The sequence below is a fragment of the Callorhinchus milii genome, unplaced genomic scaffold (genome assembly GCF_018977255.1).
Source record: "Callorhinchus milii isolate IMCB2004 unplaced genomic scaffold, IMCB_Cmil_1.0 Scaffold2, whole genome shotgun sequence".
NCBI classification, from domain to species: domain Eukaryota; kingdom Metazoa; phylum Chordata; class Chondrichthyes; order Chimaeriformes; family Callorhinchidae; genus Callorhinchus; species Callorhinchus milii.
In genome coordinates this window covers 45,600,279-45,615,902 of record NW_024704743.1, presented here as the reverse complement: position 1 = coordinate 45,615,902, position 15,624 = coordinate 45,600,279, and the positions used below count along the sequence as shown (strand labels likewise).

Genomic DNA, 15,624 nt, shown 5'->3' with positions numbered 1-15,624 from the left:
GCACAGGAAATGCTGCCTGTATCACTTTGTTCAGGAAGTGACCTTAGTAGTGACCTGATGACCCAGAAAGAGTGTTTCATTTTAATGTGTGGGGTCAAAGTGTGTGGAGCTCAACCTCCATGTTATAACCAGGTTGCCCTGTTCTTTTAAGATTTAAGCACTTTGCTTATCGTACTATAAAATTATTATAAAAATATGATCTACAACTGCATAGTTGTATGCAGTCTATCCTTTGTCCTAGCTCATCAGAAAATCAAGTATTTCAGTGATCAATACTGGATGTTTTAAAATCCATAAATAGCTTGATATAATTTAGTTTTTAGGATAATAACAATCTTAGGTAGCTTCTTAGGAATCCCATTTTATATCATTACAGTATAAATAATACTAGAAAAATTCTTAATGGTGTCTCACCAGTTCAAAAGATTAATCCATATATTTAATGGCTATGATGATTTACTTAATAGAAGTCCGTATGCAGTATGTTGTTCGCTTCACATACTAAAACCTTATGCTTTTAAAGCATCACTCACGAGCTGTTGCAGATCTTGAGTTGACCTATTTTGCGTAACATTTATTTGTACATGCATGGGTGATGATGGTTTTTAATCCTATTTGTGTTCTATTTTCTTACGAACCTCACTGTTTCCTCTTCATTTTTTATTTTGATGATAGGGGAAGGCCTTTCTGCCTCCCGTCTTTCACTCCGAGCTGGCCTTTCTGCTTCAAGTCTTTCCTTAAGAGGACCTTCTCGTATTTCTGTTGCATTTGGTTCATTTCTACCTGGTACCAAGGGTGGATCCCCAGCAGGTTCAAGGTGTGCAACTCCCATGCTCACCCCTCAAAATACACCACCCTCCACTCCAGTACTCGAGCATCGCTCTCAGGGTCAAAGCCAAGTACTGGTGTCTTGTGCCGGTGACGATATTCCTGATGTGATAGTTCACCCCCCCGAAGAAGATTTAGAGGTACAGGAAGGACAGGTGAAAGTACATGAAGAATGTGAACAGAGAGCAGGCAAATATCCGTAATAGTTGTGTAGCTTTCTGCATGGGGAACACCAGCAATGGAGTATGGTTGGGGCACATAGCTTTAGCATGTCTTATTAATACGTTTTAATGTTGTAATCTGCTAATTGTGAAGGAAGTAACATCACCTAAGCATGTTCTTGTAATTCATTTCTATATAATCATTCAGTAAACTCATCACATTTGTATGTTTTCCATTTAACTACTAGTTTTTTTATGGGATATGTAGCTAAATTGTATGCATTATGTGTCATCAAATCCTTGTGAGATTAATTTTAAGATATTACACTTTTTCGTGTTATTTTGCATTGAAACAACATTGCAAGTGACTGCCAAATGTTTGTTTCAAATTTGGAGGTATCAAATGGACTACTTTTGTGTACTTTCAATCTTTTTTTTAAGAAAATTTGCATATTCTAGGAGATTTACTGTCTCTGTAGCACTGTTGACCTTTGAATGATTGAATATTTTTGATTAGTGTTAAATTACATGGCTATAATTTAGTAACACAAGTCAAAAATAGCAAATGTTCTGATGCGGATACCCTTTCAAGTAATTTTTTTAATTCTGTTGTATTAGGGTTTGTGAGTGAGTTAGTGAGTTGTTCTCACACACGTTTATATGCTGTGGTCCAGGAGACTGCACAATACAAACATGTTTGATAGAATAAGATTCAGGTTGTTGTTTCAACTTTTCATTGTGAGACATGGTCCATCATAAGTAGGGCTTATGATTTTGGGGGTTTATTAAGTTTTTTACTATTTGAAGCAATTTTAGTGTTTTTAAATCAGTTTTTTTAAGGGGGATTTCATTAGAGTCCTGAGAAGACTGAGGGGAGGGAGGTGTCCTCACCCATGTCCAGTGCCTCCCTCCTTTCAAACACTTCACCAGACACGGCTGTTCATTTGGAGGAGAGGGAGAAGCAGCAAGCGACACGTGCACAGTCGGGACCAGGACAAACCAGGACATCGCCAAGAGCGAGAGAGAGAGCCTCACCTCAGAACACAGTTTCCGGGGGTTTTTGTGCTGTTTGTTCTGGATTAATTTTTTAGTATTGGGGGTGTTTTATTGGCCTTTATCAGTTAAAACCGATATCACTTCCCTTTACTCTCTGGCACCTCCCTACCTCTCCAATGTCCTCACTCCCCAATCCACCACCCAGCGCCTCCACTCAACTGGCATCGGCCTCCTGCTCGTCCCTCTCACCCTCTGCCCCACACAGCCACTACGCCCCGAAACTCTGGAACACTTTCCCTTAATTCCTTCGCCTTGAAACTATTCTCTCCTTTTTCAAGTCCCACTAGAAAGCTTTCTTCTTCGACTGTGCTTAGGACCACCTCCCCACCCCACCATCGACACTGTTAAATGCTCTGGTTACACTACCCTGCATGGAGGGCATTATATAAGTGCAAGTTGTAATCTCCATTTTGGTATGAAGTTTTCCACACTTAATGGTACAAGGGCAAATCTTTTAGGCAAACCTTTTTTTTAATCTGCTATGTATATAAATAGGTTATTTCAGTAATGTTTTACTTTAAAACAAAGTTTTATTAAGAGATTTTTTTAATGCAATCTCCCTTCCCTCCTGCAGCCCCCAGCCAATCACTAGAAGATAAAATTGCATAAATTCCATTCATATCCATGTGTTTTAGCGATCAGAATGAAGTACAGTTACCATCACTATTAAGCTTTTACTAAAGCAAAGAAAAATCAAACTAGGAAACCAATGATGGATTGTTTGGTACAAATCAACCATGCGGTTCTAATGACCTAAACTGCAAATGGTTTATGAACGTCAGTAGAGCCCTGATATTTAATGACTCCCTTAAATGTGCTGGCAACTGTTCTGTATGAACAACTAACTTCAGTGTGCCACTGCAGCAATTTATCACTTCATCTGCATCTTTAAAGAACAAGTTTTCAGCTGGATTTTTTCCTTACTTAATAACAGTCTATAATGGATTTGAAGAAATACATATCTTTGAAACCTAAGAAAAAAATTGCTCTGGTAATTATGCACTGAGACCCAGCACTTCTCAAGATCAGCCAAAACTCAGTTCCTATAATATGAGGTCAAAATAATGCTACCAAAAATGCTGTTCAACTGTCTAGAGACCCGAGGTGTGATACAGTATCCTCCAGGTGATGACAACGCAAACTGTTGATTGATGAAGTAATCTAATAATTTTTAATCAATTCAACACTGCTTACCATCAGTATTTTCCTTGCAGGAGAGTTTCCTTAGCTCCATCTGTAGAGTTGCAGGGTTTTTAGATTTCCATGGTCATACAGAGTGGATGTAAATTCAATTGCTCTCCACAGTGTGTTACAATGGCCTTCGTGATCTTTATTAGGAGACTTGGTATGGTTAAAATACAGGATGAGAAACGTTAATGTGGTCTATTTACATAATGGGATTCAATGCTGAATGGTCTCTTGTTCTGTGCTTTGTTCTTAGCATATCTTATATTGCTTTAATGCCTCTTTGTGATCCTGTGTTTCTTCTAAAGGCAACATAATGGTCAATAATAGTGGGCTGTGATGCAGCCATAAAATGAGTGCCATGAGAATTGTATATATATTTTTTCCTAACAGACAACGCGTGATATGTTTTGAAAGATTAATTTGTAATGTTGAATGGATAAATGCTTGAGTGGAACTGAATGTGTGCCGCTTCCTTTTGACTCTTCATTTTCTAGCCCGTTTTGACTTGTGTGTTGAATTTATTGCGTTATTTGGCTTGTGCAGAGAGGTTTTGGGACTTATCTGCTATTGTACTTTGTCCTTTGTAGACCTTTTGAAATGAATGACACATAATGAAAACCTTAGTTCTTGAATGGCTTAATGCTTGGGGTAAAGGAGGTACACCTGCAATGAGCGTCTTTGTTGTGTTTGATGTAGAATATTTCATATTAATATGCTACTTGATCACATTTTTTAGCATTGGATTCATTTCTCAGCATCACTGCAACACTGTGTGTGTGTGTGTCATAGCTAACCGTTGATTTGTTTGGCTTATCACAGTTGCTTGCCTTATCTTTTATATGTAACTTTGCTAATTTTTTTTATTCATTTGCAATAGGACTTCTAGCATCTCCTCATTCTGCGCCAGGAATCTTGGAAGCTAAGTGTGTGGAAAGTAAAACAACTGGTCATAGCGCAAGCAGAGAAAATAGCACAGTAGACTTCAGCAAGGTAATTATTTTACACAAAATACTAATGCATATATACCCAATACTTTTTATATCATCTTGCAGTGGATCTTTTTTATGTGAATATAATTTTAGTAAAGACGATATTAAAGTATTCTTTTATGCACTTTTCACTTTGTTGTACTGTACACTATGCTGCTTGATACCATGTTTAGATTACATTGGCAGCGTTCATTGTCATTTAGACAATTTAAGTTCTGTTGTTCTCTACACCAACACCTTATTAAAATATTGGGACTGAATTCTGCTAACATTCTGAATAATGTTACCTGAAACTTAATTTTGCTAATGTTGTCAGTTTGCACTGATCGTCAAGACTGGGCCTGATTTTAAATATTCATTTGTACAAAACTGCTTTTTCCAAATCTTTATAACCAGAAATAAGCATAGTTTTATGTGAACGTCATATGAAAAATAATAAATAAAAATAAGTTCCACTGGTTGTGTTGGATGTGGGGAGGGAGACGAGGAGAGAGAAAACAGTTCTTTAGAATCATTGTCTAATACTGGAGAGCTTATCCTTTATTCAAATTTAGAATGTATTTTGTAAAACTTACGGCTGTGCTTCACATTCTTAGGTTTGTAGTAGAAATGGGAGCCACGTTGCTAGAAAGCCAAGGTTTTTCTTAGGTTTGTAGTAGAAATGGGAGCCACATTGCTAGAAAGTAAAGGTTATTAAGCTGTTTGCTGCTTTTAGATTTTTCTTCTTTATTGGTGTGGCAAATGCAGCACATTTGTCAAAAATCAAACCTATTGAAGACAAAAGTTAGTGCTCACTGGTTAGTACTTGAAGATCAGTGTAAATTGTTGCTGGTCATGTTATGAAGTCAAGGAATTGAATGTCTCCGGTCAATAGCCCTGATGAGATAAACGCAGGAACCCTCGATGGGAATGGAAGGGAGAAATAGGTGAGGTTACAGTTAATATTCTAGGAGCTTCATTATATGGGAGTGAAGGGTAATAAATAGGATAATAAATATTCTGTCACTCCAAGATAAAAAGTGAGGTACACACGTTTTCCTCATAGGACCGTTAGCCACTCCCTCAGCTCCACCAACCTCAGCTTGCTTCGTGCCCCATGCCAGTTCTATCATTGATTGGCAAGCTTCCAGCTACTTTTCCCTCTCCTGCTGAAACTCTCTCCTGAAACCTGTCTGCTATGCCCTCTCCCTCTCTGCTGTCAAATCCGGCCTGAAGACCTACATATTTGACTGTTTTTGGCCAAGCTTTCTGCCACCCCATCCTCATCCCTGAGCTCCCTTCCAACTCCGATTCCCACTCAGCCTTTGCAAACATATTCCCAATATGAAAGGTGCTTTATAAGTGTACATTGTTTAACTATATGCTGATGAAAGATTTTCATTGATCAATTTCATTTGGGATCAACGACATGGATATCCCATTTTTTTTTAAAAAACTGACCAAACTAGCTCCTTATGTTACTCCTTGACTGGGTGAGGCTCACCAAGAAAGGTCAGAGCAGACTGTATTTGTGAGCCAATGTGCTGATTACCTTTCAGTGGATCTGTAAGGCAGCTGCTAATTTCAACCAAGCATTGACGTAACTGAATTGCTCAATACAATAACTGCTTCAGTGCTACAATGCTTCAAGCGGATTTCAAGGGTTAGGTCATCAGAATTCAGGCCTTTGATGGCTGAGCTCCTTTGATCTACCCACTTTTATAAATGAGGAAGAATGTTAACATTTTATCTGCCAAAGGTGTGTGGGTTTCCTCATTCTTTGATGTTCAACCTCCACATACACGGTTTTGTATATTTGCATACTCAGTACAAGCATAGAAATGTAATGTTAAATTTATATAAAACCTTGGTTAGACTGTATTTGGATATGCAGTTTTGGCCGCCGTATTACAGGAAGCAAATTGTTGCATTAGAGAGAATAATACAGTGTGGATTTACTAGGATGTTATCAAGGGTGAGCAGATACAGCTATCAAGAAAGAATGGACAGCTTAGAGATTTTTTTTTCACTGGAGGAAATGATTGAGAGGGGACCTGTTAGAGGTGTTTAAAGTTATGAAAGGGTATGGCAGGTGGATGTTAACAGGCTATTTACTAACAGACCAAAACAAGAGGACGTAAATATAACATAATCACTAACAGAGCTAAAAGGGAATTTTGCTCTTTACATAGAGGGTGGTGAGAATGTGGAAGATGTGATTGAAGCAAAAAGAGTCAACCTGCTTAAGAGGAAACATTACAAACACAAGAGAGAAGGGAATGGGAGAGTATATACGATAGGATTAGGAGGAGTGGAGGCTCAGTTTAAATAATGGCACGGACATGTTAATCTTACGCATCTCTTATCAGGTCCCCCCTCAATCATCTCCAGGGAAGAAAAGCTGAAATCTGTCCATTCTTTCTCAATAGCGGTATCTGCATATCCTTGAAAACATCTTTGTAAATTCATACTGTATTCTCTCCAATAGGCCGATTGGCCTATTTCCATGCTATAACCTTCCATCCAATTCATTCTTACAAATGGACAAGCAAAGAATGTAACACGTAAAAGGGAACTGGATAAATATGTAATGAAGAACAATATGAAACAGGAAAAGAAAAGACTCCCTTCTTACAGGGAGTCTTACATTGTGCCCTTGAATCTTAAAAATCGAGAAGACATGAAAAGCGCTATATCAAATACAAGGATTATTATGATTATAAAAATAGAACCACGATTTAATGTTCTGAAAGAGTCTGTTCTGATGATTCAGAATCACTGGGTGATAGCATACGAGGCTTATTTTTGTGAATATAATGGCTATCTTGTCTTCTATTGAGAATTTGAAGACTCTTTCTTGTAATCTTGCTTGTGTCCACATGTTCTGCTTATCAGAGGATTGTTAGCTGTCTGTAGGAGGATAATGGGCAATTTTAGATGTTCAAAGTAAGTCTAACAGCACTTCTCATTTATTGTCCATCATATTAGTGGATCATTTTATAAACCACCTAGCCACCGAAAAGGTCACCTATGAGAACTTCAAATAAATAACAATCCTTGCATTTGATATAACATCTTCAATGTCTCAAAGCATTTCACAGTGTATACTGTACTGACTATTGTAGCAAACTCGGCAGTCAATTTGCACATCATAATCACCCATGAACATCCGTGTAGTGAGTGACACAGATTTTACTTGGAGCATTATTGACTAGGACACAGGGAGAAACTCCTTTCTCTTTTTGAATAGTGCCATGGGATCTTTACCTGTCCTGAACAGACATACAGGACCTCGTTTCAGTATCTCAACTGAAGGAAAGTACCTCTAATATGCAACTCTCCACCAGCACTGCTGAGATTATTGACCTTTTTAATCAAATAATAAAATAAAGTTGATCTTTAATAGTTTCATTGCATCTGTAAAGTATCTACAAGTGCAGGACTGCCAACAACAGAGCGGTACCTTCTCCTTCGGCATGTCTATCTAATCCCTGAATGATAGTTGCCACCATGGTAAATTACATTGAGTTTACTTCAAAACAAAGCTTTGATTATTATTGTTTAAATTGCAATCAAGTACAATATAGCTGCATATTCTTTCAGTCAATTTGACCTGGATATTTCTTTTACAGTTGACTCAACATTTCTTAAATTGTGTGTTGAAACCCACTTTCTTTCCTTTAGTTAAAGTTTGAATTAATTTTTTTCCCTTGTACCTCAATTGAAGCAGGTATCTTATTGCCAGCATCTCTATTATGACTTTTTTTCTTTTTTTCCCCCTTTTCTTTTGTTTTTCTTCTTTTGCCCCTCCCTCTATATGCCTCCTTAATGGACAGGAGTCTGACTCCTGGCATTGTAGTTGTGTCGCACTTGGTACGAGACTCAAGAGGCCCACAGTAAGTGTTTGGTTCTGTGGCTCCTAATGTACAGTTGTTGTGCGTTGTTTTGGTCTGTGTTTTGAAATTAAGACATGTGTTGAATCTTCAGTATTGTGTGGTGATAGTTATATTTTGGTGTAAATGTTCAGTATTTGATATTTGGTTATTGTTTTGAATTAGTGTTTTTCGTTGAAATTCAACGAGCATAATTTATCAACTGAACTCAAGTAGCTGCCTCTCACTATAACGCTGACGGTTTCCAACGTAACACATTTAATTTAGTACCTTTTTCATAGAGAACCAAACATAACCTCTCTAATACGCACTTGTATGGTGTCAGCTACATTTGTTCCCAATAGAAATATAACCATTACAACAACAACATGTTGCATTTATATAGTGCCCTTCAGGCGGGATAGTGTCCCAGAGCGCTTTGCAGTGGAGGAGTCTGACAACGAGCTAGGGGGAGAGGGAGTGGGGAAATAACCATAAGCGTATCAAAAAGAAAGGTCATTAGGCGGGATTTGAAGTTGGGGAGGAATAGGGCAACGCGGAGGGATTAAGGAAGAGAGTGTAATATAATTTAAAGTTAGAGAGAAATTGACAAAATTGTGCATTTACTTTAGCATCTGATAGTAATGTTTAAAGAAGTATATGGTTGGAGACTTGTCTATATAGTCAGGAAAGTTAATCGTGACATTTTAGACGACCAAGCTTCTGACTGGTTAGGCTTGCAAGATGGAAAACAAAGGCACACACGCAACACTTCTGATTACAGACTGAATGCACAATCATGGCACTATTTTATTTATGAGTTGTTTTCACGTATTAAGATCTTTGAACTGCAATTAACATTTACTATTGCCCCTATAATTTCTGTAGGTGGACATGAACTTTATGAGGAAGATTCCACCAGGTGCTGAGGCATCCAATGTCCTGGTGGGAGAGGTGGATTTCCTTGAGAGATCAATCATAGCCTTTATTCGACTGTCTCCTGCCATTCTTCTCACAGGACTCACAGAAGTCCCTATTCCAACAAGGTAAATAAAACACCAGATATAAATTGCACTATTGAAAGTGAAAAGATTCTGTATTTTTTGTAATGTACTCCTGGTGAAAAATGGGTCTGCAGTACTTTGCAATAGAAGCAAATTTTCCCTCAAATTTTCTATATCTCAATGTACAAATAGGCAATCATTCAAAAGGGAAAAATGCACCCATTGGGAAACTAATAATAATCCTTGTATTTGGTACAGTTCCTTTTGGGAAGGGGTCTCAAAGCACTTCACAGGATTCACTGTGAAGTGGAGTGACAGTGTATTTGTAGGTGGATTTGGCAGCCAGTTGTCAACAGCAATGTCCCACAACCAACCATGAAATGGATTTTTAATTTTATCTGGGGGATTGCTGGCCAGGATACCGGGAGAAATTTCCTTCTCTTTTTGAATAGTGCTTTAGATCTTTAATGTCTGCCTGAACAGTCAGATGGGACCTCTACTTAGTGTTTCATCTGAAGGACAGTGTCTCCAACAATAGAACACACCCCCAGCACTGTATTGGAGGTCAGCCTAGACTATGTGAGTTCAAGTCCTGAATTGGGGCTTGAACCCACAACATTCTGACTTGGTCGAGAGTGCTACCAACTGAGCCATATTGCACCTTTAAGAGCTTGGTACCGTGAGTGCACATGACTGCCTTGTTCTCTCTTTTCAGCTCCCATTCTTCCTCCTTCCCGTCCCCCCAACATGTGAGCCTTGTTGTGGGAATGCACCTTTTTGTAAAGTGACAGCAATAATAAAGGAAGTGAATCATTAAAAAAAATTCTGAAATGTCAAGCCAATGAATGAAGATGTGTGGTTTGAACTGCTGTACATTCAAAGATTATGAAAGAATTTATCATGACAATGCAGTTTAAAATTTAATCTTAAGAGTGGGAATATTCAGATAAATACCTTCCTCATACCTTTTGTAGTACTCATTGATGGTAAGTACTTATTTGTGGGAGTTGTATCTCATAGCTAACATTTTAGTGACATTTGAATGTATATTTTTTAAAATATTAATATATAAAATATATTTGTCCAAATTAACAGGCATGTTTAAAAATGGTAAGAATACAAATGAATCGGGGCCGTACGTTCAATTTACCCGATGTCCGAGGTTAACTGGCGCCCGCCTAAAGCGGATTCCATATATCTGAATCCGTTCTGTCCACAAAATACAGTCAATCCACTTTATAGTATGTTCTGTGAACTGCTTTGAGACGTCGTAATAAGTGCTAAATCAATTCCAAAGATTATTATATATTGCAGTTTGGTAGAATTCTGTTTACATGGAATAAATCAAGTAGACTAAATACAACCAATTAAGTACTTTTGCTTTCTAAATTTCGAAATAGTGATGCTTTATATCAGTGGAGTGTGTGCCGTGCGTTTAGTTTGTCTAAGGTATCGGCCAAGCTTCAGATGAAAAAAATTAAACGTGTGTGATCATCAACAAAATTGAACAGCATATTTCAAGGTTTATACTACATTTTGCTGGAAGTATAATTGTATAAAAGTATTGTTAATCTCTCTAGGGTAGGAAACCTGCAACTGTAACAGTCACATAAGTCAAGAGGGGTGTAGGCACCTGGCCTTGCAGTTAGTGTCACCCCTTTTACAAACCCATGTACTCGCATTCCCCTCCCCTGCTCTAACCATTCATTTTGGCTTGGCCTCTGGCTCTCGCTCGACCTCCACTATCTGCCTGCTCGTACCTTTGTGGATGGCTGCTGACACCAATGCAGTCCGGATCTCCCACTGAGCCAGGTAGATAAGGACACATGAAGATTATTGGTTAAAACACAGGTTTTATCTCTGTGGGAGGAGGGAGCCAGTGGAGTTGGGCGAGGATGGGGGTTATAGGGTCATGGAGCCTGGTGTGGGAGAGGACATGAGCTGCAGAGTTCTGGATGATCTGCAGCTTGTGGAGGGAAGAGTTGGCAAGGCCGACAAGCAGGAAGTTGGCATAGATGAGCCTAGATGTAATAAATGCGTGGATAAGTGTTTTGCCAGCCTGAGGGGAGGGAGTGGTAGAACCAGGTGATGTTGCGAAAGTGGGAGAAGGCGGAGCAAGACATGGCACGGGTGTAGGGTACCCTCATGCCATGAGGTCCTCATGCTAGCTACAGTGTTATTTCTTTTCTCCCTCAATAACTTTAATTCGCTATAAAGCTCAGGTTTGCCAGGACTTGAACACTATTTCGACTTCAATATAGTCACTACACTTCGAAGTATATCCTGTGATGTAATTTGAGGTATCCTCTCAACTTGAAAGCTGTTGTAAACAATGCAAAGTTTATCAATTACTATATCCATATCTGAGAAGGCTTTTCTTACGTCTCTCTTGTACTCATGGAATGTTGGGTTATCCTTCTCTCACTTTGAGCCCACCTTTCTGCATGCTAACCTGTTTTTCTCACTTTTACCAATAATACTGTTGTTATCTCTTGTCTGAAGTTCTAGATAAGTTGCCTTACACCAATTAAGTTAAAACCTATTCTGTTTTCACTGAGTTGATTTTTTTTCATTACCTCAAAACTCTAGAAGCATTATCGTCCCTCAATATTTCCTTCTTCCTACGTTTAAAATCCAAAAAATCAAAGTATAATATCCCTTTTGACCATTTCTTGCTTTGTCTTGTTTTAACGTTATGATCTTGATGTGCTTGTCAATAAGAATTCTAACAAATGAAAATACTGTGATGTGCATTTGGTTTCTTCACTTAGGTTTTTGTTTCTGATGTTGGGTCCATCTGGAAAAGCACAGCAGTATCACGAGATTGGTAGATCGATAGCTACTCTAATGACAGATGAGGCAAGTTGACTTTTCTGTTCAGAAAACTTACAAGATAAATGAACCATGTAATCTTTAGCAATGTGATTAGGTTTAAATGAAATATTGAATATTTTTCATTTGTTACTTTTGGCCCAAACTGATTCCCAGTATACACCGTGTACAACGATAGTCCTTGGATGAGCTTCTTGGTTTATTGGCAAGTCATTCAAATTTGTAATAGTAAATAATATGTCTACAGCATAGTTTCTGTTTGAATTAAAGGATAAATCAGGAGCAGTTAAATCTGCTGATTCTTTTTGTAATCTTAGCAACCAAAAACATTAACTTTTGCAAACGTTAGTGTACTTCATCATTGATAGTAACTCTTGTTTGGTCAACTGAAACACATCACCATGCTTGAGAGAATCTAAAACAGACCGACTTTCTCATATGGTTCCACCCAAGATTGGAGTCTTCCTGTGTATCTTCCCTCAAATCAAATGCTGCCGAAGCCCTCATAAATGCTTTTGTTATCTCCCGCCATGACTTCTCAAATACTCTTCTTATCAAAGATAGACGATGTCTGCTTGGCTGCATTCTCTTCCTTCTCCTATGTCTTGTACCTTCCCCACATCCCCTACCACTGCTCCTCTTATTGCCACGACTCTACTGCCCCCATTTCTCCTTCCTCTGCTTTACCCATATAAAACCCACTACTGCTGACTTGAACCTCTCCCAACTCAGTGACTGACCACCCAGATGCCCCCCTTCAGGCAGACACAGATAACCTCAGGCACATCCACATCAAAATATCTATCATCGCACCCCCCTCCTCAAGTCGAAAGTCCTGGAATGAGCGGTTGCCAACCAACTTTGCTCATCTTTCCCTCCACTCCCTACGCAAGCCTCTCCCATCCGATTTCCAAACTGACCACAGTAATGAGCCAGTGCTTGTCAAAAAACAATCTATGTTGTGACATTCCATTGCTAAGCACGATACCTTTAAGCCATCTCAACCCAAGGAGACTGCTTAATCCCACAAATGGTCACCCTTCAAAGTTATAATAGTTGTGAGAATCTAGTCATTTTCCTCACTATCCATTTTTGTTTCATATCAAGGTTTTTCACGATGTTGCTTACAGAGCAAAGGATCGTACAGACCTACTGGCAGGAATTGATGAATTTTTAGATCAAGTTACTGTTCTCCCACCAGGCGAATGGGACCCTTCCATACGAATTGAACCACCAAAATGTGTTCCTTCTCAGGTGAGAATAATAATAACAACAAGGTTCCTACTTACTGCTAGGTAAACAGAAATGTGAATTAAGGTTTCGCCCCACCTGGGAATCAAACTGGATCCTCTCGCTTGTGACGTAAGTGTTCTAACCACTACTTATGGAACAATGAGAATTTTGTTAGTCTAATAAGATGGAATTGTATCTCTATCATTACGTTATTCAAAACTTGACCCTACAAAAAGGAGTCTTTAGTGCCTTTTTATACTGCAAATGTCACGCATATGCTAGAAGTTTGGTTATAATAATTATAGGTTGCCGCATTGCATTTTATAGTAAATCCTGTCAAGCTTTTTGACATGAAGATGCTATATTAATTGCAAGTACTGTATTATTGTAATAGTAATAATTGATGTAAAATTTGGTTTCCAATTCGAAGCTTCCCAAATGGTTTTGTGGGGTAAATGCACGTGATACTGAGGAAAGCACACCTTGAAGATACCAGGGTCAGTTGCTGGTCTATGCTGAGCTAACCGTTCTCAGGTGGGAGAGGAACTGCAGTTAGTCTTTGCTTTCAAGGCTACGAGCAGAAACATTTGCCTAAAAAATACAGTCACTACACTTAATAGTAAATCCTGTAAAGCTCTTTGAGGAGGAGTCACAGCTTCTGCTCCCAAATGTTATCCAGCGATTCCTGTTGGAAATTTGGGACATTCCTTTGTTAAGTGCAAAGTTTTTGTGTTTTGTTTCCTCCTCCTTTTGTTTCCCAGACGAGTTGTCACTAGCTGAAGAAGAACAGTTGTGCATACATGTATTCCCTGAATTATTTCTATAATTCTCTTATTTATTTCTATAAATACCTTTTAATTCTATAATTCTCTTTCATTCCATTTAATAAACCTCATATTTGTAAGTGCAATGGAAAATAGATTTTATTTTAATTTTGCGCATTTTCCTGCAGCTACTGACGAGCAATACTAAATCTATAAAATCTTGGACATGTTCAAAATGTTTTTTTTATACAAGTCCAGGAAGGAAAGGATCAAATGGGCCAAACGGCTTCCTTCATCCAAACCAATCTGTAAATGCATTTTAGTTGCCAATAGATTAGAAGATGCTGAGTGTAAATTGGGGACACAATATTGAGATTTTATTTGTTTAAAAAAAAACTAATTTCTTTACACCTGTCTTTATTTAAAAAAGGAAAAAAGAAAGCTTCCTCCTCTTCCAAATGGTTCACCGCTTATTAATGAGATGCAGAAACATGTGGAGGATCACACCGGGCCAGAACTTACACGTACTGGAAGGTTGGTTTTATGCACTAATCACTACAAAAGCATTTATTTCGGGTATGAAATGGGGTTCAGTGGTTTGCAAATTTTGAAAGCAGCTACTGCAGAGCTGCCCTGATACATCATTGAATGTTTAGCAGAATGTAATTATTTTCCTTTTTATTACCCCCTCTTTCCTCCAATGTGAGCATGTTTTGTGGTTATTGTCAGAGGCATGTATCAGAAAAATGATGTATCTTTCACGTTTCTACAAAGCCTTGGTGTCACTTGTTATAGAAAATAACAGCAACGTTAAAGCTACACCCAAGTTGCTGCCAACTCCATTCCCCCCCAAAAAGGTTCTTTATATAGCTTTCACCCCTCCCTCCTTTTGTTTGTATGTGTTATTTCCCAGGCAACTTCCCACTAGCTGAAGTACGGCTGTGGATGCATGTTGCCTTCCTTATCTGCATGGCTAAAATGGAGAACTCAATTTATGGCGAGCTTTGGATGTGAACCAATATGCTCCAATGCTTAGTTTCTGGAATTAACTGTTCTGTAACACTATCTATAAGGACGTAAGGAAAAAGGCAAGTGAACCCATCAAGCCTGCTGCTTCCACTCTTACCCTATCATAGACTACTCACACTATAGCTAGGGAGAAACTTCCATATAGAAACTTCCTGAACATAATGGTAATTCATCAAAAATCATTCATCCCCATAGCTCTACTGTTTAAACCTGGTCTCCACTTTTCCTGTTACCAACTCCAACTCAAGTAACAAAGAAATCATTGGCCAGCTCATAATTTAGAGCATTAAATCTCATAATCAAACTTGTTCTTCTTTGAAAGCTACTCAAATTCTTCAATGCTATGGTGATATGATACCCTGAAGGTGGGGTACCAAAACCTGCACCCATTGATCCTAACACAGCAATCACAATGAGTTATGTAACAATTGAATAGTGCATTTCAAATGATGGAGTATTTGACTATCAAGTATTAGTTTTGTTGACAGCAGCTTTACACTGGGTGGAAACCTTCAGGGAATGATGACAATCAAACCCAAATCGTCTCATCCACTGCTAATCAATACCGCTTCATTCTGTATTTACTGTTTCTTACAATATGTATTCCTTCACATTTGTCTATTAAAATCCATGCATCACACATTGGCTCATCCACTGAGTTGATACAGATCATTTTTGTGTTTGCTTTT

The 15,624-nt window shown here is 38.4% G+C and overlaps 1 protein-coding gene across 10 annotated transcripts in view; it reads left to right on the top strand.

Moving 5' to 3' along the window:
- The window catches only part of LOC103179954 (sodium bicarbonate cotransporter 3), a 99,317-nt gene that overhangs the window by 52,992 nt on the left and 30,701 nt on the right, over nucleotides 1–15,624 (top strand). For 8 of the 10 annotated variants that reach the window (XM_007895514.2, XM_007895513.2, XM_007895516.2 and 5 more), the window contains exons 7-11: nucleotides 4,111–4,223; nucleotides 8,962–9,119; nucleotides 11,849–11,936; nucleotides 13,017–13,163; nucleotides 14,337–14,440. In XM_007895514.2, coding sequence (XP_007893705.1) covers nucleotides 4,111–4,223; nucleotides 8,962–9,119; nucleotides 11,849–11,936; nucleotides 13,017–13,163; nucleotides 14,337–14,440 — 610 coding nt within the window. Of the gene's footprint in view, nucleotides 1–653; nucleotides 1,018–4,110; nucleotides 4,224–8,961; nucleotides 9,120–11,848; nucleotides 11,937–13,016; nucleotides 13,164–14,336; nucleotides 14,441–15,624 lie in introns of those variants that run through there. The other 2 variants (XM_007895518.2, XM_007895517.2) reach the window with 2 other exon arrangements.